This window comes from Melospiza melodia, chromosome 6 (assembly GCF_035770615.1).
Source record: "Melospiza melodia melodia isolate bMelMel2 chromosome 6, bMelMel2.pri, whole genome shotgun sequence".
NCBI classification, from domain to species: Eukaryota; Metazoa; Chordata; class Aves; order Passeriformes; family Passerellidae; genus Melospiza; species Melospiza melodia.
In genome coordinates, this window is record NC_086199.1 from 50,394,604 (window position 1) to 50,417,106 (window position 22,503).

The 22,503-nt window shown below is 39.7% G+C and overlaps 1 protein-coding gene across 12 annotated transcripts in view; it reads left to right on the forward strand.

The window, feature by feature from the left end:
• Nucleotides 1–22,503, forward strand: part of PPFIBP2 (PPFIA binding protein 2) — a 101,647-nt gene that overhangs the window by 58,338 nt on the left and 20,806 nt on the right. For 7 of the 12 annotated variants that reach the window (XM_063160579.1, XM_063160581.1, XM_063160580.1 and 4 more), the window contains 5 exons: nt 1,484–1,573; nt 5,532–5,645; nt 13,386–13,517; nt 18,404–18,583; nt 19,988–20,080. In XM_063160579.1, the coding sequence (XP_063016649.1) occupies nt 1,484–1,573; nt 5,532–5,645; nt 13,386–13,517; nt 18,404–18,583; nt 19,988–20,080 (609 nt within the window). Of the gene's footprint in view, nt 1–1,483; nt 1,574–5,360; nt 5,472–5,531; nt 5,646–9,908; nt 10,146–13,385; nt 13,518–18,403; nt 18,584–19,987; nt 20,081–22,503 lie in introns of those variants that run through there. The other 5 variants (XM_063160582.1, XM_063160583.1, XM_063160589.1 and 2 more) reach the window with 3 other exon arrangements.

A 22,503-nucleotide genomic window follows, 5' to 3' on the forward strand; every position in this document is an offset into this window, starting at 1 on the left:
TATATCAAAAATCTCTGAAGTGAATGGAAGGACCTATGTTTTAGTTTATGGTGGTATGATAACCATGAAGTTGAAGAGATGATTCAGATTGAGCACAAAGAAAAATGCTCTCATGATGGGTAGGGAGGAAGTAGATGGAGGAGCTGTGAGTTCCATCCCTGGGTGTCTTTAGAAGAAGACAAAACAAGAATATTCCAAATATTCATTAGCCCTAGGACAGAATAGTGAACCAGAAGATCTCTTCAGACATCTTTCAGCCCCTGTTTATTGGTGCCATAGTGATCTTCTCAATTTCTTTCAAATAATCAGAGACAAGGGTGCTTGGTTTCTCTCAGCTTACAAAGGTGCCACACTTGTATTCATTGCCACACTTATATCTAGTTCAGCACTTTATGGCTTGAAAAGCATCTTTTGATAGGATAAAAATTTGGTTTCTTGATTTGAGTTAACTAGCACCGTGTTTATTTTCAGCTTTTGTTTTAGGTTTGGGCCTGTTGGCCTCAGTATAGATTAAGAAGCTATAAATATATTTAATTAAAAATCTGTTCGCAAATGTTGAGTTGAAAAAAAAAAGGCATCTGGGGAGGAGGATTATAATTGTATTGGTGCCATTGTGCAAGAAACTATAAATGAGCAGTCAGCTGCAGTGGAGGGGAGCTCCTTGGATTCCTGTGTGAGCTGAAAATCCAGGCTGAGTGTTGAGTTCCCTGGCAGAAATGCAGTGCCTGCAGTGGAGCTGGGAAATCAACCTCTGGGTGCTCAGGTTACTTTTGATGCTCTGAGCAAGCAGCTCCTTTCCCACAATGTTGCAGGATGAACTGAGGAGACTCTTCTAAACTTAAAGAAATCCACAGATATTTTTTTTAATGGTGGTGTTTCTATGTGAATAATAAAATTCATAGGAAATGGGGTATAATAGTTAAGGACAGGCCATATTTTAAAAGGTTTTGCTCCCTAGAGCCTTTTAGAAGTCCCTAAGTAATTGGGTGGCTAAAGTAGCTCCTGATAAGAATTTGATCCTTTAAATAAATTGTTATTTGCCAACAAAAAACTTGTAATTTTCTTTCAGTAATTTCTAGGAATAATACACCTATAGCAATTTTTACCACTTGACAATAAATACAAGATTCATTACTGTGGAGAATAGATATTTCAAATTAAATGGGTTTTGTTTTGGTAAGATGGTATTTTCCATTGAAATTACAATTTTCTAGAAAATATCAGTCATATTAATTTACCACTTTTGAATGCTGTAAATGAGAGAGTATTCAGAATACAGCTTAAAAAAGGTACATTCTTAATGTACATTATTTTTTAACGTACATTACAGGCTTAATACACATGAAATAAACAGTTCTGATCTATATTTCATTTTTTTTTTTTTTGTCTTGTAAGAACTGCTTAATATACAAAACTTTTATTAATTGTTTCTTGAAACTTTAACTGTAAAAATTCTCACAGCGCTTTTTTTTTCTCCTCCCAGTCACAGGTGAACCATCATTCATCCAATAATGAAACTTATCAAGAAAGGCTGGCACGATTAGAAGGTGATAAAGAGTCCCTCATCCTTCAGGTATGTCCAAAAGAGAGAAGAATTTTGTCTGCATAATTGATATCCAGCACATAAAAGCTGAAGTGGCAGAATATTTTCTGTCAAACAAATGTTAGCAGCTCACCAAATGTAGCTGATATTTAACCAGGAATTAATTTGTAATCTGTATAATCCCTCTAAATGATTCCATGGTGGGGGTAACCTGGTGGAGGAGAGAGGTGTAAAGGCAGTAAAAGTGGGGGGGAGTGGCAAAGGGATTAAAAATAATTCTGTCCCAGGCTACAGCTGGGATGGTGGTTCTCATTCTAGGTTTGCTAGCTTGTGCCAATTTTCTAGGTTCTGTATGCCACTGTTTTTTTAAATGAACCAGAAGATCATTAAAAGGTAGGTAGATGGAATTGGCATTTTTTTTCCTGTTTATATGCTGCACCAAAATTGTTTACATCTTCTAAAAGCTTAAGGGGGAGGGAACAGGGACAGAGAAAATTTGACAGTAAAATGCATGCCTAAGCTCTTCCAGGTTTCCTGTTTCTCAGTTTACCAAGCCTTTTTTCAAACAGATCCTGTGTCCCATGTAAGTTCTCCTCCTGGAGAAAACACATGTTGCACAACTTCAAAGCAAATTATTTTTCTGTGTATTTTTGCTGGTACTGAACTGTACATTCCATACTTTTTAAAAACCTGAAGCTGGAGATCATTTAAATGGTCTTTGCATATCCTTTCCCTTCATGCTTTCAAATGCATATTATAAGCACATTATATTTATATCAAACAAAGTTGAAGTGTGTTGGGTAGGTGTTCTCCCTGCTTTCAGTCGCAAGTTTCTGTAAACATGTCTTGTCCTGTATGTTCTGCTCACACTTGTGTTCATTTACTGAGCAGAAACCTCACTGCTGTTGTTAAATAAACAATAAATGCTTTGAGACACAAGCTTTGGCTTGGTAGGATTTTTTTTTTCTCCATTGCTGTTAAACTAAATTGCTATTACCAAATTTAGGGGAAAAAAACCCACCTGACTGAAAAACAATCTTCTGGTTGGAATTTAAGTGTGTGCTACAAATTCTCTTTACAACTGATAGTTAGTAGAATATCTTTTTATTTAGAACACCATTTATTACTCAAGTGGTTGTTAACACTAAAAATTTGATTCCATTAGTAAAAGCAAACAGCTTCTCACACTGCACATTCATGTTTTGGATGCATGATCAGCTCATGAGTGGAGGGACAGTGAGGGCACCACATCCAGGTGTTCCATCCAGAGCTGAGGGTGGGCCTGGTGCCCCTGTGAGGGTCTCCTTTGTTCCCCACATTTCTGGGCAGTCCTGTGATCTGTGCATCAGCTTTTGTGGGTCTGACAGGCCCCGTGCTGACAGGACTCTGCAGACTGTCCCAGGCTCTGCTTCTATTCTCTTTGTCCTGCAGGTTTTCAGGAACCATTTCTTTATCCACACAAACAGGTACCGAGGGGAGTAGCCAGCCCAATGCACAAAGCACAGGGGTTTATGACACATTTTGGGACCTGCCTAGAGTTTTTCTTAGAAGGAATTGACTAAAATCAGAACTAGAAAATGTCTCTCTTGCATTTTACTCCCATCACTTCCATCCCCCATCAAACCCCAAAAAATACCCCCCTTCCAAACCCCATCAAACATTATTTATGCATTTTCCTTTTTCCTTTCCTTTTTCCTTTCCTTTTTCCTTCCCTTCCCTTTCCTTGAAATTTCCCTTTCTCCTTTCCTTTCCTTTCTCCTTTCCTTTTTCCTTTCTCCTGTCTCCTTTCCTTTCCTTTCCTTTCCTTTCCTTTTCCTTTTCCTTTTCCTTTTCCTTTTCCTTTTCCTTTTCCTTTTCCTTTTCCTTTTCCTTTTCCTTTTCCTTTTCCTTTTCCTTTTCCTTTTCCTTTTCCTTTTCCTTTCCTTTTTCCTTTTTCCTTTTTCCTTTTTCCTTTTTCCTTTTTCCTTTTTCCTTTTTCCTTTTTCCTTTCCTTGAAATTTACTTTCCTTTCATTTCCTTTCATTTCCTGATCTGGAGGGAATATGAGGCTGGGAGCACTCCAGCCTAGCCTCAGACTTTCAAACCTTCCTAACGCTCCATTTTTAGCTAAGTGCTCAATGCCCCTCACTTTTACAGAAAATATATTGCCTGCAGGCCGAGTCTTGCAGGTGTTGCAAGACTCCTAAGGCAAGATGGAATTGCCAGCTTAGCATAAACTGGGATTTTGTTCTGGGTTCCTTGAAGAGCCTGGCAGATATGATCCTGGAAAGAGGGGAAAATATGAGCTCCAAGTGGCTGATGTGCCTCTCAGCCCAGCTGCTGGAACACACAAGACATGCTTCCAAAACTGCTAAACTTTCACTAAATTGCTTTTCAGGTCACATTTAACATCCAAAGCTTTCTTTCCATGTTACAATGGTATTTAAACCTAACCTGAAGCTCTAAGTAAAGCTGGTTTTCTTTCTCTGGAACTTGCATCACACTGAAGCAGAGAATTCAGTTTGTCTCTTCATGCCCTCTGGCCTCACATGGGGATTTTTGTGTATCATCCTTCATTTCATGGGAACAAAACAAAGTAGATGAGCAAAAGATCTCCTCGGAGGGAGTTCTCCTGCCCCAGCTTGGATGTGTCCCCCTGCCATCTGCCTCCACCCACTCCTTCCTATCACCTCTCATCCTGAGCTCAGCTGTAGTCTAAGCTACAGACAACTCCTTTAATAGAAAAAATAATAGTCTTTTCCTTTTCTTTCTTTTTTTTCTGTGATTTTTTTTTTCCCAGGCATGCTTGGCATTGTGTCAGCAGGTAAAAGAAAGACAGACATCTCCCTTTGCAGCTTCCCTGAAGTGAACTCAATTGTTCATTGGGTTTTAGACATGCTGTGTAGTGGATATATCTTAAAAGTGTCACTTCCACATACTGTACAATTTTGTTTTGTTTTATTAATAAAGGTGTTACAGGGTCAGATGTGAGAGCAGATATAAGTTTTTATTAATGCATTTTCTTCAAAATGGAGTTTAGGCTTAGGCTAAACACCTTAGGCTCCTTTGTTGTTTTAGATAATATTTTTCTAGAATAATCAAGGCTTTTTTATAAATAAATAATCACAATATATGAATATACAGAGTGTATAGTCTTCATAACATAAGATTTATCCCTGAGATTTTTCCATATCTTTCTAACATTAGCCTGGGTGCAGGTTTTTTTTTTTGCTTTGCAAGATTTGGGTTCAGCTGCTGGGCTTTTTTATTGCACACTCACTTCTCTGTACCACCATACCCACAGCTCCTTTACCAGGATTGCTTATTGTTTCTTTTGCTGGGGTTCATTGTCTGTGTCTTCCTGCTTTTGCTTTCATGTTTTGGCTTGCCAAAGCCTGGGATTCTTTGTTGGAATAGAACTTTGCCACAGCTAAAAATTTCCTTTCACTCATTGCATTCTTCATAGCTTCACAACTCTTTATTGATAGGTACTCTATCAATAAAGTTTTGTTCTTGTAAAGAACAAAGAAGGAAAGTAATTGGTTGGGTTGGGAAGAAACAGTTTTCCTATTTATCTGTTTTAGGGAGTGAAATGCCAGCAGAACCAGAAATGGCGATGCACGCTCCAAAACCACGTAAAACATTTCCAGTGTGCTCTGCTCTTGCTTGCTCCTTTCCAGTTCTCCAGAGTTTTGCATGAAGGGACCCAGGCTACCTATAGGTAGCATTCCACCTCTCCTTGAAATGCCCTTTCTTTTTTTATATCAAAACAAAACAGTTGCAGGGGAGGGGAGATGAGAGGGCGGGGTTGGAGTGAAATAGAGGTAAGACTGCAAAACTTCTCTCTTGGTAGAGCAGGTTGCTGCAGTGCACAAGAATATTAAAGCATTTGAGGGCTTTAAAAGGGAACTTCTTGTCAAAACGTGTGTTTGGATGTTATATGCATAAGGTAATTGAAGCTTATTTCCAGTCAGTTCAGTAGCACTGTGCTTCTCCTCTCAAATTGCAGGTGAGTGTTCTCACAGACCAGGTGGAAGCTCAAGGAGAGAAAATCCGGGACTTAGAAATCTGTCTGGAGGGGCACCAGTTGAAGCTGAATGCTACAGAAGAAATGCTCCAACAGGTAAAAATCTGGATTGCAGACCTTCTCCAGAGGTCAGGTGAGCACACATGGTCAGCTTCTCTGCATGTGTGACTGCCTTTGGCAACAGGATAAAACAGGGAAGGAAAAAACGCTTTTTTCATTGTTCTCCTCCTGCTTTGCACTCTCCCCTCCTAGAAATGTTTCTTTGTTTTCCTGTTGCAGAAAAGTTTTAGTGGCTGGTTGCATAATGCTGTACGTGGCAGCATGTAAAATGAAACTATTGTGTCTTATTTGAGCTGTGCTTATTTGGACATGGCTGAGTAACTGGTTAGACAGGTTAAATGTATCTAATACATGTAGGAGTTCTAGAATTAAGAGGTTTTATTTAAATGCCTTCTGTTTTCCTATGGCTTTGAAGTTGAACAAGCAGCAATTTGGAATGAATTACTGTATCAAGTTCTGTTCTATAACCATTTCTGCTAAACTTTGGAGCTTTCCCCTTAGTTTGAGATGAGAAAATCAATATATAAGGACATTTTTTCTTTATTTGAATCAACAGTTTCAGGCTATGTGATTTAATTTGTGCTCTTTGATGTCCTTTGCTGAGGGAGCAGAGCAAATGATAAATACCTTACAGAACTTGCAGGTCTATTGATGCCGAAGTTCTTTCCCTGTGCAATTTTCTGTTGTTGTAGATGCAAATTATCCATTGCTAATGCAGTACATAGATACCAAAAATTAATTTGAAACTGTAAATAAGCCTCAAAAATCTATGCCAGAAATTTTTAGGATAGATACTGTTCTCTATGAGCTTAGTTTTTCTCCCCACACAAATATTGTGTGTTCTAAATTTGCTGTTTTAGTCCATGTGAGATACACAAGCTTTTTATGAGCTAATCATAGCTTTAAATGATGATAAGGATCCTTGTGTATATGTATGTAAACGGCAGCAGTTTCTATACGATAAAATTGTATTCTAAACATTTTAAATTATAATCCTCTGAGCTTCTTGAAAAAACCTTCCATCTCACACAGTCCAAAATGCTTCCAGCTGGGCAAGGTTGTATTCTGAGGGGACAGCTTTAAAAATGCAGTGAGTGCATGTATTTTCTAGAACTCAAAGAACAGTGATTATTTAAGTTATGAAAATCTGTTTTCAGTCTCCAGGAAGGCATTCCCAACAGAGTGCAGAAGCTCCCTGTTCCAGTCTAAAGCTGGATCACTGTTCTGTGACTTCTGCTAAAACTGCTTGTTCTTTCTCTGATTTAAAATGTTTTGCCCAGATAGTCTTCTGAGGAAACTGTGAACTTAAAGCCTTATTTACCAGAACACTCAGGTGTCTGAAATTAGATTATGATGCTGCAGGAACATTGCCATTTCAGTGAAAATGTTTGCATCTGCTTGTCTCGCCTCAGGCACGTGCACAAATCGCTTACAAAGCTGATCCTAAAGTGATAAACTGCAAAAGGCTGCACCAAAGCTAAAGAAGTCAGAGAATCTCCAGATGTGCCTAAAATAAACCTTAAATCTAAATTTTGGGATAACTTTTGAGCAGCTGGAATTGTTGTTTCTCCCAGTAGACAGTGGGATTTGGGAAACCCAAGTGGGATCTCTCAGCAGTCAGAGAAGTTGTACATTCAATGTCTCAGCAGAGGATCCTTTTTAATATCATTTATTTTGAAGGTTCTCTTCTCCATTCACTTCTCCATTCCATCTTTTGTTGAATCCTTTGTGGGGTTTGAGCTGAGATTTGGGCAGAAGAGAATGACCTGATGATGTGGTGATCATGACATCCATGTCAGATATGTGGCCAGTGGATGTTTCTGCAGATAATTTGTCAAAAGTAGAGCGAGTGTGTGGTTTCAGGAGTTTCAATAGATGAATTAGTCAGATTTTGGGGAGATTTGGGTTCAGATCTTCTCAGCCAGCAGCTGCTGCTGGTGTCCTGCTTTTCAGAATGCTTTCTGTTACCCTCTTGAGAGGCAGTGTAGTCTAAATTCAGATTTATTTCATGGTTCTGCTTCCTTATTTACATTATATTTGAACTCCACTGATTTTTCCTTTGTGAACTTAAGTCAGCTGCTTCCTCTGAGTGGAAAATGGAACAATAAAGATAAAGCCCTGTCTTTTTAATTTCAAGAACTATAAGATGAGTGACTCATAATTAATTCTGTGCAAAAAAAATGCTTCAATAAAAAAACCTATAAACTTTAAGATAACCTAATGATGGTATCTGGAAGTTCCACAGCAGAAAGGGTATCTAATGCCACCCTGCAACGTAGTTTTTGCTGAATCTGTGCTAGCAGAGACTTGTCAGGGTGGGGTTACTGGCAAAAAAATCCTTCTGGCTTATTATTTATGCCCCGTTGTTTTGAACCCTGCTACAAAGCGATCGTGGAACCACTTCTGAAACAGCAACTGGAATAAAAGTTACACAAATAACATGAAGTGGCTGTTCAGCATTTTGGGTGGGTATCTTGAATGTGGAGTAGCAGCAGCAGAGGAGAAGGGAGGAAAGATTCTCCTTTCATCCTTCTCCCTCCTCCCGACCGTGCTGCTCCTGCCACTGATTTGAGCCTGCCGTGCACAGCAAACCTTCTCCTCCACAACTGGGAGAAATCTGGCCTGGGGTTTGGGAGGAAGGGGCTGTTTTTGTGGTGGCTGAGCCAAACAGCTCACAGGAAAGGTCCAGGTGTGGCAGAAGGGCAATGGAGAGATGTGCTTTGTCCTCACTGAGAGGATCCTGTGTGTGGCAGAGATGCCCTGGTGTGCACAGATAACGTGATGCTTAAAGCATCAAACCCAATGTTTCACTTTTGTAAGGACACTTTTTCCACCACAGGTCGTAATGAAGAAAAATGTTTTTCCACCTTGAAGGTGTCTGGGTTTTCTTCCTTCAAGAAAACGAATCAGGCCTGTTCAAAACTCATGAAAGTCAATGGCAAAACCTTAATTCAGTCCTGAAGTGTAATTCAGGTTTAGACCAAGAAACAAGGTCATCTTTGGTAACAGAAAATGTTCTGGAACATGGCTGGCAGCAAGGCACAAGTTTAATTTCATGGAATTACCTTCCAGTGGGATGTCTGTGCTGCTGCTGAATGTGTGAAGGATATGGAAAGGCTGGCCTGTGTGAACATCTACCTGCCTTTCCCCTTGGCACATTGTAAAGGAGATGTCTAGAAGTAAAATTTAAAAAAAAACTTCCTAGAATTATCCTAGGAAAACAATTTATGCTGTGACAGCCCATTTCCAGTATATCAACTGCTTTAAATTGTAAAGTTACAGCAAATTTGAGCAATGATGTGTGTGTCTTGTTGTAAGTTACTTTGTGGCATTACTAAGTACTTTCTTCCAGTCAATTTTAAGAAAGAATAGTTTTTTCTTTTTTTTTGGAGAAGAGAGAGAGCCTTGGGGGAATGTCCTATCAACGTGTTGTAGAGTTGGAAACAGAAGTAATTTTGCTCTATAAAGGACAATTCTGGTCTGAGGGGCAGAGTCTTTCCTGTACCTGACCTGAACCAAATCCCAAATCCTAGATGTGTCTAACCATGTCCTTTTGCCTTCCAAATAATTCCTGACACATTCTAGGGGACTCTTGTTGGAGAGTTTTGTTGTGTGAGCACGATTGTGTCTTCAATCAAGTGAATTCTCTTGAAAAGTACAAAGGATTTGGTTTTAGGATTCTTTGTGCCTTATGAAAAAATACACATAAAACCTGAAATGCTTGGGTGTAAACAAGAGTGGATCTCTGTTCTTGTGTCAGTTTATGGCCCACTCCTGTCTGGGTGCAAGGGCCAGAGGAAGGTGTGCCAGACAGTGGAGAACCTTTTTAAAAAACTGGATTAAAAGTATGCAGGGAGGAGCTGTGTCAGAGCAGGAACTTGAATCCAGCCCTGTTCAGTGTGTACCTGCTCTGGTTCTGCAGCTGTCTCATGCTCAGGGGAGCCAGAATCCTGCCTTGCTTAAAGGGTATAAATCTGGCGTGTATCTGTTTGCTCCTCAGGAACTTTGCTGGCTGGCAAAGACCATTCCTTCAACTTTCAGTTGCCTGAGTTATCTGATCTTAGATGAATTTCAGCACTTGTTTATAGCATGCAGGAGCTTCTTGCCAGCAGCTGGCTTAGTGTTTCAGATTTTGAAGTGTGCTCTGTGCTGCTCTGGTTGAGCTCTGAGGTTTTCAGAGCATGCTCTCAAGCTGTGCAGCTTTATCTCTCCAGGTGAGCACTCCACTTTGCTCTTTTGGAGTTAACGTGGGCAGGATCCAAGGGAGAGCAGATCCAAGGGCTGGTCAAGTTGGCAGGGCTATGGGAAGCTCTGTCCTCTCCCTGCCTTAACCATATAATGGGCAAATGATGAATTGGAGGGCTGTAATTCCCTGCCTGCTGCTGCCCTGCACCATTTCATGGTGATTGCACACGTACATCGCTCTCAGCTGTGCTTCCAGCTAAGCAAATATCTTATTTCTGCCACAGCTGACACACAGCTCTTGAGAAGTGCAGCCCTCATTAGGGGGGCTTCTGGCTGCGTTTGGCTTCCCAGGTAGGTAGATTGGTCTGTCTGTCTGTCTCTCTCAAGGTTTTTAATAAGGGTGAAAAGTAAGGTTTTTTTCAAATGTTGTTTGTAGGGTGTGCAATAGCAAAATGGGATCTTAGAGGTGTTTTCTTTCCTCTCCTCACTTGACTAAAATCTTACTTATGGTTTCTCAATCAGTGTATGGCATGACTGTTTCCTCAGTTTTGTGGAGAGCTAAATATCCTGTAATTTTCTGTACTTGCAGCTGAGAGCCTAAAAAATTATAGTGTCTTCTTGTCAAGCTATTTCTGTCGTGTTACATTTTATAAACTGCTTTATAATAATTGTGTATTTCCAAGACAACTAAATGTGAGAGTGAGATATGCAGCACTGGCTACAGCTTCATTGGGAATATTGAAAAGGTTGATTAAGTACTTTAGGAGTATACAGTGAGTTTTAAAAATTGTGTTGTGTTTGGAAATAGTTTGCTACTCTTTGATCTGTCTGGTACACATATATCACCACTTCTGCATGCCTCCTCAATTTTTAAAGTTAAAAGTTTAGTTTAGAAAAAGATCTTTAAGAAGAAAAATTACACTTACATTGTATAATGTTTAGTACATTTGAAAACTAAACACAAATATCTTGTTTCTAAAGAAGACTCCCTAGGATATGTTCTATGTCTGTTCTATTTTTCAGCTAGGATCCTCCTAAAGCTGCTGCAGCCTAAATTACCATTTTGCCTGCCTTATATTTTCTTCTTGCTTTCAAACCAATAACATAAATTTGTATTTTCTCTTCTTACAATTGCATATTTATTCTGGCTGAATTCAAGTTGCATCATACCGCTGAAATACACTATAATTTCTCTGTAACAAAATGGTTCACATTCTTAATGAGCTGTTCACTGTGAGCATCTGCTTGAAGATGAGAATAATTGCTTCCAGATGTTCCCGTTTCAAGAGGAGACATTTACTTTAAACGGCACTTGCTTTCAAAGCACAAGTTAGGTCCTCTGGATGCAAGAGCAATTGTCAGCTGTTTTAAATCAGTGGAGCTCCACTGAAAACAAACTAGGATAGTTAGCTGCTTTGCCTGTTTTAAGTCACGAGATTAAAGCCAGTTTACTCCAGCTGAGAATCTGATTCCCCGGCTTCAGCGCGAATTGTAAAATTGTGTTTGAGCTGATTAAAAGCAAAGCAAACCCAAGCAGCTGCTTTAGTGCTTGCTTGGAGCAGGTAGGGCCTCCACGTTCACGCAGAGCTCCTGAACTTGGGATGAGAGGAGTGCGAGTGTGGGTTGCTCTCCACTGCATAACTGAGGGTAATTTAGGGGTCTGTAGGAAAAATAAGAAGTAATGCCAGATGGTGCACTCAAAGGACAGATCTTTTGTTTAAAATCCCTAGAGGGATGCTGCGGCTCCTTGCCTTATTAAGAAATATTCCTCCCATATCATGGAGCGCCATGTCAGTGTCCAAAAAAATTCTAAATGTTGTTTTAGCTCGAGAGTGTATAGAGTCTGTCTCTGGGGCCAGGGTTGCCTCATCCTGCTCTTCTTTTTGATGTTCAGTGGCTTTATTTCATATCAAAGCTCCCATTTTTTTAACTCTGCCTTAACCTGCAGCAGTCTGCTGTCTTAACAGCTGTGCAGAGCCTGTTCCAGTATGGACTGAGATGTGCCTCTGAAACTCCTGCAAATTAGTGTTTTTCTGGAAGACAGAGCAGTTATTTGTAATTACAATTGTAATTTGTAATCACCTGTGTAGAAAGCAGCTCCTCCTGGAATTTCATAAAGTGATTGTCTCTTAGAGTTTTTCAATTTAAAAAAGTCCGTGCAGTATCTTTTCCTGATTAGGGCTTGATTTATTTCATTCGGAGAAGACAAAAAAAGAAAAAAGCCAAAACCACAAGGCTACATTTCCTTTTATTTTCCCATCCATCCACAAATATCATTGCCAATGTCAGCAGGAATGGGCATGGCATTGGGAATAGTGAGTGGCTTAGATAATTGGTGTTGCAATACAGATGCAAGTTTAGTACTATTTTTAATTTGTGCAATATTCCCCACCAGACTAAAATAACTTACATGTAGAGCAGATTTTGAAATTAACCTTGACTCTGTAATCTTTGAAATAACCTTTGTGGCTTCTCTAAGCCATGGCCTACAATGTACTGTGCAGTTTGGGGCAGAGGAAGAGATGAGAAAAGGCTGCTGGACGTGGTGATTTCTGATCCCTCAATAACATCAGTACAGATTAACTGTGGCAACTTCAGTTAAATTGCTGCCATGTAAATCAAAGCACAGTGTGCTGTGACTCCTCAGTGTGATTCATGTGATCAACACACTAATGAGATTTGTGAATTATCAAAAAATCTTTTAACCATTTGGAAGCCTACATTCTTTTGTTAAAAATTATTTCATGCTTGGGAAATGAATCGTGAATTTTTCAATAAAGCTTAAACTCCTGATGGGACTTTTTTATTTTTGAAAACAGAGGTGACAGAGGCATTTGATGTATGTTAAATTTTGGGTGGTTTCATGCCTTGGCTTTCCTGAGAAATGAAACATTCAGTGAAGGTGTGAATGTTGACCGTTCTCCAAACACACTGATTCGACTCCATCCAAAGCATGCGTACTCTGCAATCTGCAAAACAAACTTGGGGCACACAAGCAAAAGCCACGAGCAGTTATTTCTCCTTTACAGTGTTTCTTAGTTTGGACACTGCCTTTTAGACTCCAGCTGGGGCATTTCTTTCACTGCAGTTCCTTCCACACTGGGCAGCCCTCAAAAGCCATCAGGTGCTACATGGTGTGAGTTGCTATTTATTGGTGTAGAGGTATTGCTTGCATTTGCTACTCAGTTTGGGTTAAGGTGCTCATTCTGCAGTCCATCCTTTATTGGATAACACTTGACAGGAAGGTCTGCAAGGTAATCCTGAGGCATAACTTTGGCTGATGAGTGTTTCAGGAAGACGCCAGCTCTTTTGTAATGTGCCATTATAGGTTTGGGTTTGTTCAGCCTCAGTATTGTTTTTGATCTCATGTCTAGCCCAGGGATTAACTTTGCCACACATTTGCCTGAAATAAGGAGTGGGACACGGTGGTTTGGTGATTAACACAGAACGTTTAGATGAAAATAACTGCAGCACTTGAGAAACACACTGAGGTTCAAACTGAGGGTTTAATATGGGCCTGCCAATAAAACACACAGCAGTCTGTCAGTGCTCACATAAATAACTGGGGAAACCTTTCTGCTTTGCTTTCAGGAGCTGCTAAGTCGCACATCGCTTGAGACTCAGAAATTAGATCTGATGGCTGAAGTTTCAGACCTGAAGATTAAGTTGGTTGGTATGGAAAAGGAGCAGAGTGAATATGAAGAGAAACAGAACAAAGCTGAGGTGAGTTTCGTTGATTAGTTGTTTGATTTTTTTTTTCCATGTCTGTGGTGTGTTGTCACACACCTGAGCTTTTGGGCTGAAATCAGCAGGGATTGGGATTTCCCATGCCTGCAGCACAGCCTGTGTCCCTGATCCCATGAATTCAGGATTATGCATTTTCAGGATGCGGTTTCTTTTCCTCTCTCTCATTATACTTCAGAGTTGCTGTTTGGCTTTCATCAAGGCAAGACTCCTTTCCAGAAGCATTTATTGCAGTGGGTGTTCACTTAACCCTTTCCTTTCCCAGGGAGCTGCACTGACATGGCTGTGCCAGGCCTTCCATCATTTTTGTGGCAGAAAAGACTGTCAGCTCAGTAGGGTCAGAGGTGTCACAAGCACTGAGATCAGGGATTTAAATGTATTTGTGGCACTTGGGAGGGCATTTGCCTCAAATGTGTCTTTCCCCTTGTGGCTGCATAATAAATAGGACAAAAATCTATCATGGGCTGGAGGCAATTTCAGCCCTTACTCCCTTTCAGATGTGGAGAGCTCTGGACATCAAAGGAGCTTTGGGTTTTGCTGTATTGGTTAAGAAAGAGAATATAAAACAGGAAATTCATCTGAGCAACATCCATATCATGGTGGTGAGCAGCAGGTGGGAGCTGGGGAGGAAAGCAATCGTGGAAGAGAGAAATTCATACAAATGTGTTGCTCTACTCAGTGGTCCTGTAAGAGGACCAGCCAGCAGGAGAGGACTGCCTGGAAAGGAAGGATTGCTGAGTCTGAGATTTACACATTGCTGACTGGAAAAACAAAAAAAAAAAAAAAAAAAACACACCAAACTTTGTTCCACATTGACTTAGGAGGATTTGAATTCCAGGCAGCATTAGGAACTGTTTGCTCTCCACAACTCTGCTAGTGGAATAGGTGATAACTTGATTACTATGTATCAGTACTTTGCCTGCAGTGACGTAGTTTGGGGTGTGTTTTCTTTCAACTTATTTATTCTCTGAAGTTTTCTTTAGAGATTCAAAGATAACATAAAGAGAGCAATTTTGGGCAGAGCTTTCAAGCCAGAGAGGCACCAGCTGCTGTTTTTACCACCTGTGGCCCTCCTGGTGCTCTTTCAGACATAATTGCCAGTGCCTTGTGTACAGAGAGGGCCTGAGCACTCTCAAGCTACCTGAAAATCTGAGCAGGTCTGAGCAGCTACAGATGGCAGCCTCCCAGTGCCTCCCATGAATGTAGAATACAGGGCTGAGGATGCCTAAATTATTGCAGAGCCAGCCTGGCTCTTGGAAAGCAGCAAAGATTTTTGGGTGCATTTTTATGGTCGGGATTTTTGGGTGCATTTTTATGGTCAGGATTTTTTGAGTGCCTGGGAGGTCTGGTGCTGTGAGCTGTGCAGTTCTGCTGCTGCAGTGAGGTGTGTGCCCCCTTGGGTGGGAAAGGTGAGCTCCAGCAGCCTGGATGCCTTTGGTGGTGCTGGTGGTGCAAAGTGATAGGACACGTTCCTGCTGAGATGGAAAAAAGGATTCTAATCTGATGGAAAAGTTGAGAATCCTTGTGTGGAGTGTGGGCTGAATTATTTACTACCCCAAAGTGTGATTGGGTTTCTGGCATGTTGAAAGTTGCAAACCTTTGTGTGTGCAAAGTAAGGAAAGGTGTGGGACACAAACAGCATTTTTGGTTTGCTGGTTGAGTTACTTGTGTATTTATTTCAGATTCTCCTGAATAAGCCTTAATCCCATTTATCACAAGTTGCTTTCAATCAAATTAGATGCTTAGATGAATTCTAATGCTTTAACCCTATCTCTGCTCCTTTTCCTGTAAATTATACTAATTTTTCAATACAGACACGATTTCAAACATCAGAATGAAATTTATTAATGTTCTTTACATTATTAGATTACAGCTGCTTAAATTTGGTCATATTTTGAGTGTTTTCCTGTACTCTTTGCCTCCACTGCCCAACTACATCTTTCTAATGAAGAAACCACTTTGACAAAAACAGTCTACCTGTTGTTTGCTCTTGGTTTTGGCATCTAGTAGTTAAACCATTTTAAATAGCTTGTTCAGATACTTCCTGGCTGACCCTGCTATTTCTAAATATAATAATGGGGCTTTAAAAGTTTTAAATTAAATGTGGTATTGCAGGATCATTCAGCTGAACCATGTTTTCTCTCTCTTCTAATTTTGTCTCGGCTTATTTCACAGCAGCTGTTTCCAGTCACGTAGAATTTATCTATAGAATTATTTTTCTGGTTGGGCTGGGAGGAAAGAAAGCAAATTAAGACATCCATCCAAATGTGTGTGAGTTTTAATGTGTAAGATTGGTTTCACTTTATCTTGTGCAGCTGTCATTTAGGTTTGGTTTTACTGAGCAGCAAAGAGTTCATCAAGCATCTCTAGCCTCCTCTCACAGGTATTGATTTCACACTGAATGCCACTTGTCTCTGGCTCTTCAAAAGTACATACTAAATATAAAGTGCCATTTATTTAGGTATATATTACAGGTGGGCCAGGAGAATAGCTGCTTGTACATGAAATATCTCACTCCTGGCTTTGTCACTATAATTCCTTTTCTGGGGAATAAAGTCCTACTTTTGACACAGTAATGCTGTGAAGGTTTCTGGACTCTCACCTGAAGGGGTTGTGTGGCTTTTCTCTTACCTGAGAAGCCTCAGAAATTTTGAAAATGTGTTTTTCTTAATGGAGCAAGGTATGAGGAAGCAGCGTTGTCATAAGATTTGTGGCTGCCCAAATGTCTGCTCTACCTGAACGTGGACAGAAGAGACTTTCTGTCTGTCCTGCTTCTTCCTTTTGTAGCATGGGATAAGTCTTTGAGTTTGGCTGTAAGCTGCTGGCAAGTATTTTGTGGCTCTTGCAGCTTCTGAATAAAATATCTAGTGCAAAGCTACTTGCAATTCCAAAGAAACCTGAGTCAGTGAGGCACTGACTCCCTCTGGGGAGCCTGGTGTGCTGTCTCATCTGAATCAAGGTGGTGTAGTTAGTGTTGATGGATGTTCATGCTGGGAAAGAGACTCAAAAAGGCCTGTTCTACCTTGAAACTGAAACAATTGGGAAGTCACAGCTGGAGTTCCCCTGGGATAAGGGTTTCTATTGTAAATCAAAGGCGACTCCTACGACAGGGAGAGAATGATGAGGAGGACTCTATGGATACTAGAAGGTTAATTAATGACTTTATTATACTATTCTCTATACATCTTATCTAAACTGAATCTGTTAAGCATTCACTCTGCACACAACTGCTCACTCTGTACTGAATCTTGTGACTCTCAGCTGACACACACACACAGAGTTGGCCCTGAGGAAACAAAACATCTTCACTTTGGACAAACAATCTCTATATTGCATTCTGCTTTGGTACAGCACAGGTACAGTGAGTGATAGGAATTGTGTTTTCTCTTTCTCTGAGGTTCAGAGAGTGTGAATCTCAGAAATCTTTGGGAATAATTGTGCCTTGCTTTTCTCTGTGAAGAGAACAAGGGATTTGGATGTGTGTGTCCTGCCAGTCTCCATCCCCAGCTGGTGCTGCTCTGGGAGGTACCTGATTGTGGAGAGGATGGTAAAAAACAAAAAACAAACCTAATCCTCATTTATGTCCATTAAAAGTTTGCTGGGTGAAAGAGGATGAGCATCAGACATTATGACCCTGATAGAGCATAATATGGATAAAGTAAAATGTATGTAATGGGGCTTTTCTGAATTTCATCTTAAAGTGAGCTAGGAAATACTCAAATGTGTGGAACTCTTTTGTATGAGTTAGGTGAATCTTTGTGGATGTTTAAAGTTGACTGTGGATGCTATTACTGCCCTGTCCTTGCTGTTCCCTAGCTCTAAGACTCCTGATTTTACTGCAGAGTTGAGGTTACAGGAGGATTGTTGGCAACTCTGATAAAGAAAATAATTAAAAAAAATATTTGCCACGTCATCTGTTGTTCTGTCCGCTGAAATATTTTTCTCTCCTTTGGAAGATGGATTAAGCTCCTCAAATTTGTTCCATCTGAGAAGATTGAGAAACCACAGAACTTATGTTACTAGTGTCCATGAAAGCTAAGAGAAAGGCACTTCAGACTCATGATGCCTGAAAAAATGCTCAGTGCTATTTGCTTCAGAGTTGGGGAATTTAGGTGAAATATCACATAGATTTTCATACTTTGGTTTGCTTTCTAAGCTGGATTTTTGTGTGTGTGTATCACTGATAGACACAAATCCAAGAAGCTGACCAGCAGACTGGTGCACTTTCAAATAATTACTTTTTTCTTCTGTGTTATTCTCCTGATTTCTCCTGATTCTATTGCTTAACTCCCCCAACTCAAGATCCTGCCCAGATAGAGAGAGAGGTAATGGAGTTATTTTTCTGCCTCGTGCTAGACCTGGAAACAGAATTACTTTGCTGGTATATTATTATTCTGTGTATAAATTATCAAAGAGCAGGCTATGGCCCCATCTGAGCACTTTGCAGTTTCTTCCTACTGGGTGATTTGGAAGGGTAAATGAATGCAATCAAGTCCCATTTCAGCAAAAGTGTACCTCTGAGCCAGCATATTATAATATGTTCCAAATGATCCCTCACATGACTGTGAAACTTTCCAAAAAAAGTTTCTGATCTTAACTTCAGAGTCAGAATCATGAATTAGTCTGGAATGTAGATTCTGTTCCATGTAAACTGTGGCTTTGTGCAATATTCCAGGTTTATACTCATTTACATCAAATTTATCAGAAAGGAAACACATAATCTGTCTTTTTTTAGTTTGCCTTTGATGTGCTTCACATATTTCTTTGTGCTGCAACTGTATAAACGTATTCTTTGCATCATTTTTTTTTCTCACCCGTATTTTTTTTTGTCTTTTTTTTTTCTCCCTTTCCTCCCCTGTTTTCAGTCAGTAGTGAACCTGATCAGTGACCTACAGGAGCAGATGTGTAGACTGCAGCTGGAAATTAATAGTAGGATCCAAGAAAGAAAGTCTCAAGATAGGAAAGCAGACTTGACCCCTAATGGTGCTCAAAGTGGTGCAAGATCAGTAGAGCCCCTGGGCCAGAAGAATTGCTCTCGGTGTGAAGTACGAGAAGCTCCCCTTGGCAGAATCCTCTGTATTGCCTCCTCTCCCTCCTGCAGAAGCTAAATTCCACTAACCAGAGCTGCCTTGGGAATGTTTTGGCATTAATCTTTGTGGCTTTCATTAGCAAAGAGTGAGAGTGCCATAAAAAAATGACCAGAAAAAAAAAAATAAATCTCACCCCAGGCTCTCCACCCCAATTACTGGGACAAATTTGGTCACCATTGATCTGCTAAAGCACAGAAATCTGTAAAACCCCTTTCAGATTTTTCACAGTTTCCATTTCACTTGTAAGTCTGCAGTGCTGGTGTGGTGTGGGTTTTTTTGGATTTAGGGGTTGAGATTTGTCTGATTTTGTGCAGCATGCTGGCATGGTTTGTAGTTTGCTGCTTTTCCTCATGATGATGCCACCCCAGCTGTGCTTGATGGTGTGGCCTAACCAATCCTCTAAACATAGATTATTGATTCCTGGGTATCTTAAAAGCTTAACACAGATATCAAATAATCTCAGCTAAGATTCTCTGATATGTACCCTTTCGTTTTCTAATTAAGAGACATAATCAAAATCATCTGCTGGTACTTTTAAAATAGAAAATCCATCACAGTTTTGTTTATTCCCTGCCATTAGCAGGTACCAGAATTTACATAACAGATCCTGGTTGTGTTTGATGAAAAATGTGTCACATGGCAAAACAAAAGGTACTTTGCATAAATGGCTTCATATCACTGAAGGTGGAATGATGCTAGTACACCTAGAAAGAAACATTTTAATACATGATTTCAAATCAGGTTGTTGCCACATTTCTTTGGTTAAAATTTGCATGCCCAGAACTCATAAGTAATCTTCTTATATTGTGAGGGAGTTTTTCAGTAATTTCTCTCATAGGTTTACATTATAAAAATAACCATTCTATGTGTTACACATATTTTGAAAATAGTGCTGTTGTTTCTGGGCTTGTTTTTGTGCAGACCTGCTTAATGGACTATTGGAACTACAGGCTTTAGGTTAGAGAAATAATGTAAGAATCAAATCTAGAAGTCATTCCAAATAAATCTTCATGTAATCCAAGATGTTAGTGTGGTGCTTAATGTATGTACTGCACAGGAGTCATAAATTGGGTTACTCCTCCAAACTGTTCCTTTCCTCAGTTCATTTTAAGACATTTTGTCTTGTTAGTGCTCCATCAAGGTTTTAATAATATTGTTCTTTAGTGAGTAAGATACAATTCTATCAAGGACTGGGAGAAGGGACATTTAAGGGACAGCTTCCTAGAGCAGATCACAGTTTTTAGTGTGGCAGTTCAGTGTTGAATACTGTGTGGCTCATGCATGATCTGTAATTCAGGATCGGGAAAAATTAATATCTGCCAGAAAAACCTTGCCTTTAATTTCCTTCTTCCTCTGCAGGGTTTGTTACAGGAACTCAGACACCTCAAAATTAAAGTGGAAGAACTGGAAAACGAAAGAAATCAGTATGAGTGGAAATTGAAAGCAACCAAAGTAAGCACAATCCCTGGCATTTTCCAATGACAGGCATGTATCAGCTGGGAGGGGATATGCTCCATTTCTCATCAATATCTACTTATCTGGCATTTACCTTGAGAAGGGTAGCTGTGAAGTCAAGTCTTCTTTAACCACCTTTGGAATCAATATCTTAGTTTGAAGGTGGTGTAGCTTTCTTTGTGCCTTTTGCTCCCTCCATGCAGTTTTCAGTCTGGTACTTCTTGCAATTCTTACTTTAGGAAACCGCAAAAGGCATTTTGACTTGCAAAGAGCTGCTCAGAGAAAATGTCTCTCTGAAGGCCTCCTAGCTGTGATTTGTGTAATGGTGACAAGCCTCTGTGGGATATACTTTTCCTGAAGAGGCATGCAAAGTTTGTTGGGTGTTTGCTTACTATGGAATTTGTTTTCACAGACATTAAGCCCAAAATACACCATTAGATCATCTGCTTTGACTTTGTGTATATCACACTGCACAGCTGCCTTACACTTTTGGTGACCTTAAGTCCTGCATAGCTATTGGATCATAATCTGGAGAAACTTGACATGTCAAACATTTAATAATTTTCCCCAGTAATTAATTTTTCTAGTGGAATATTCTTACTGTTATTTCTAGTTTGAATTTTTAGCCCTTTTCCACTGGATTAAAAAGCACCCTACAATTTTTCCTTCTTGTGCTGCAATCACATCTCCTTTCATTTGTGTAATAATCCCTGTTGATATGAATGGCTGACTCTTGACTTGTGGTTGAGTCTTGGAGAAACATTTCAAAATTATTAAACTGAATTTTCTATTCAGTGCTTGATAGCTTGATCCAGACATGACAAACAGCTATTATTTGTATTAGCATTTCTTTATTTTGAGAATTCTTGGATGAATAACAGAAAGTTGCTGCCATGTCTTTTTTTCTCATTAAGATAATAGTTCTTCAATCTGTGAAAATGTTTTCTCTGACGTGGTGGAGATGAACAGCCTTTGGGAAAATATTTTCTCAAGCAGTGTGTCGCCAGCTGCCAAGACAGAAATTATGGAAAAAGTAGGAGCAGAAGGAAAATAGGAAAGAAGAATCATAAGACCCACTGAGGGAGAGAAGGTGCAGGACTGGAAAGGAAGAGAAGTGCAAGGAAAGAGAGAGGAAGCATAATAATAATTAGAGATGACAGGAATTAGATATTAAGGGAAAAGAAAGCCTTTGAAAGAGCTCTGAGGCTGAGTAGACCAGGGGAGGCAAATCCAGATGTGGTATTAAGAGGTCTGCAGGCTTTTGTCTTCCTGTTGTTCCAGCTTCTTAGATGAGAGATTGGAATAAATCCATGGCTGGATATAAAAAGCATATTAGTCATTGGGAAGTGTAGGAGCCGTTCAGAGATGCAGCAAGGCAGATTCTTCTATTCCACATGGAATTTTAGGCAGAGCAGTGATGTTATCCTGCAATCCAACTGCTTGCTTCCTGGTGAAAATAAGTTTATGTGTTAATTAATCCATGTTTCTCCCTGTTTGGATAATGTCCTTTGGTGGTTTGCATCTTTCCTGCTTTATTTTATTTTGAGAAACTGGTCGTGGCGGTTTTTGTCCTTTTTCTTTGCTTTTTTCTTCCCTTTTTCCCCACCCTTTTTATTTCTTTTGTCCTTCATCTGCAAGGAGGCTTTGTGTGCCTTTGCAGGGGAAATGTAGAATGTTGACACACAATGATTTTGAGACCTCTGAAGAAAACCTTATCAAACCGCTGACTTACCAAAATATGCTGCCAGAAGTTTTTCTCAAAAACACAAAAACCGGATTAGAATCACAGCATTTCAAGCTGAACAATCACAGAATTCTTCTCCCTCTATCTTGTTGAGCTTTTTCATGTGGGATTTTCCATGCAAATCGGGTGGCAGCCCTAAAACTCCAGTAAATGTAAATGAATATGGTATTCTGTTGCATGTGTGTGGTGGTTTTCCAGGCCATGCTTTCCTTCAACCCTATTTGCTTTTTTGAGAAAAAATAATTTTGTTATCTTGCAGAGAAGGCTCAGTATTAATAGATTCTCAGTTATACTAATAGGTAGTAACTAGGATTAAAAATCAAATAATAAAATAAATAATAAATAAAATAAAAAAACACCAGTATCTGTTTAAAAATCCTTTGCTATCTTTTAGAGGTCTCCATGCAAAGTTTGAGTTCCCTATAATAGTAGTAGTAGTTATTGGTAGTGTTGTTGGTGGTGGTTGTTGTTGGTGTTTGTTGGGTGGTTGTTGGGTGTTTGTTGGTTGTTGTTAGTGGTTGTTGTTGTACTAACTTTGTAGCATTGAGAGCTTTCCAGAGTTTCCTTACCTACATAATTAGCCTTGGAAATGTTTGTCTGCCTTGTCCAAGAGCTAATTGCATGGGGAAAATTGAGCTTCTCTAATAGCAATAACAGCATAAATATGTACAGTTGT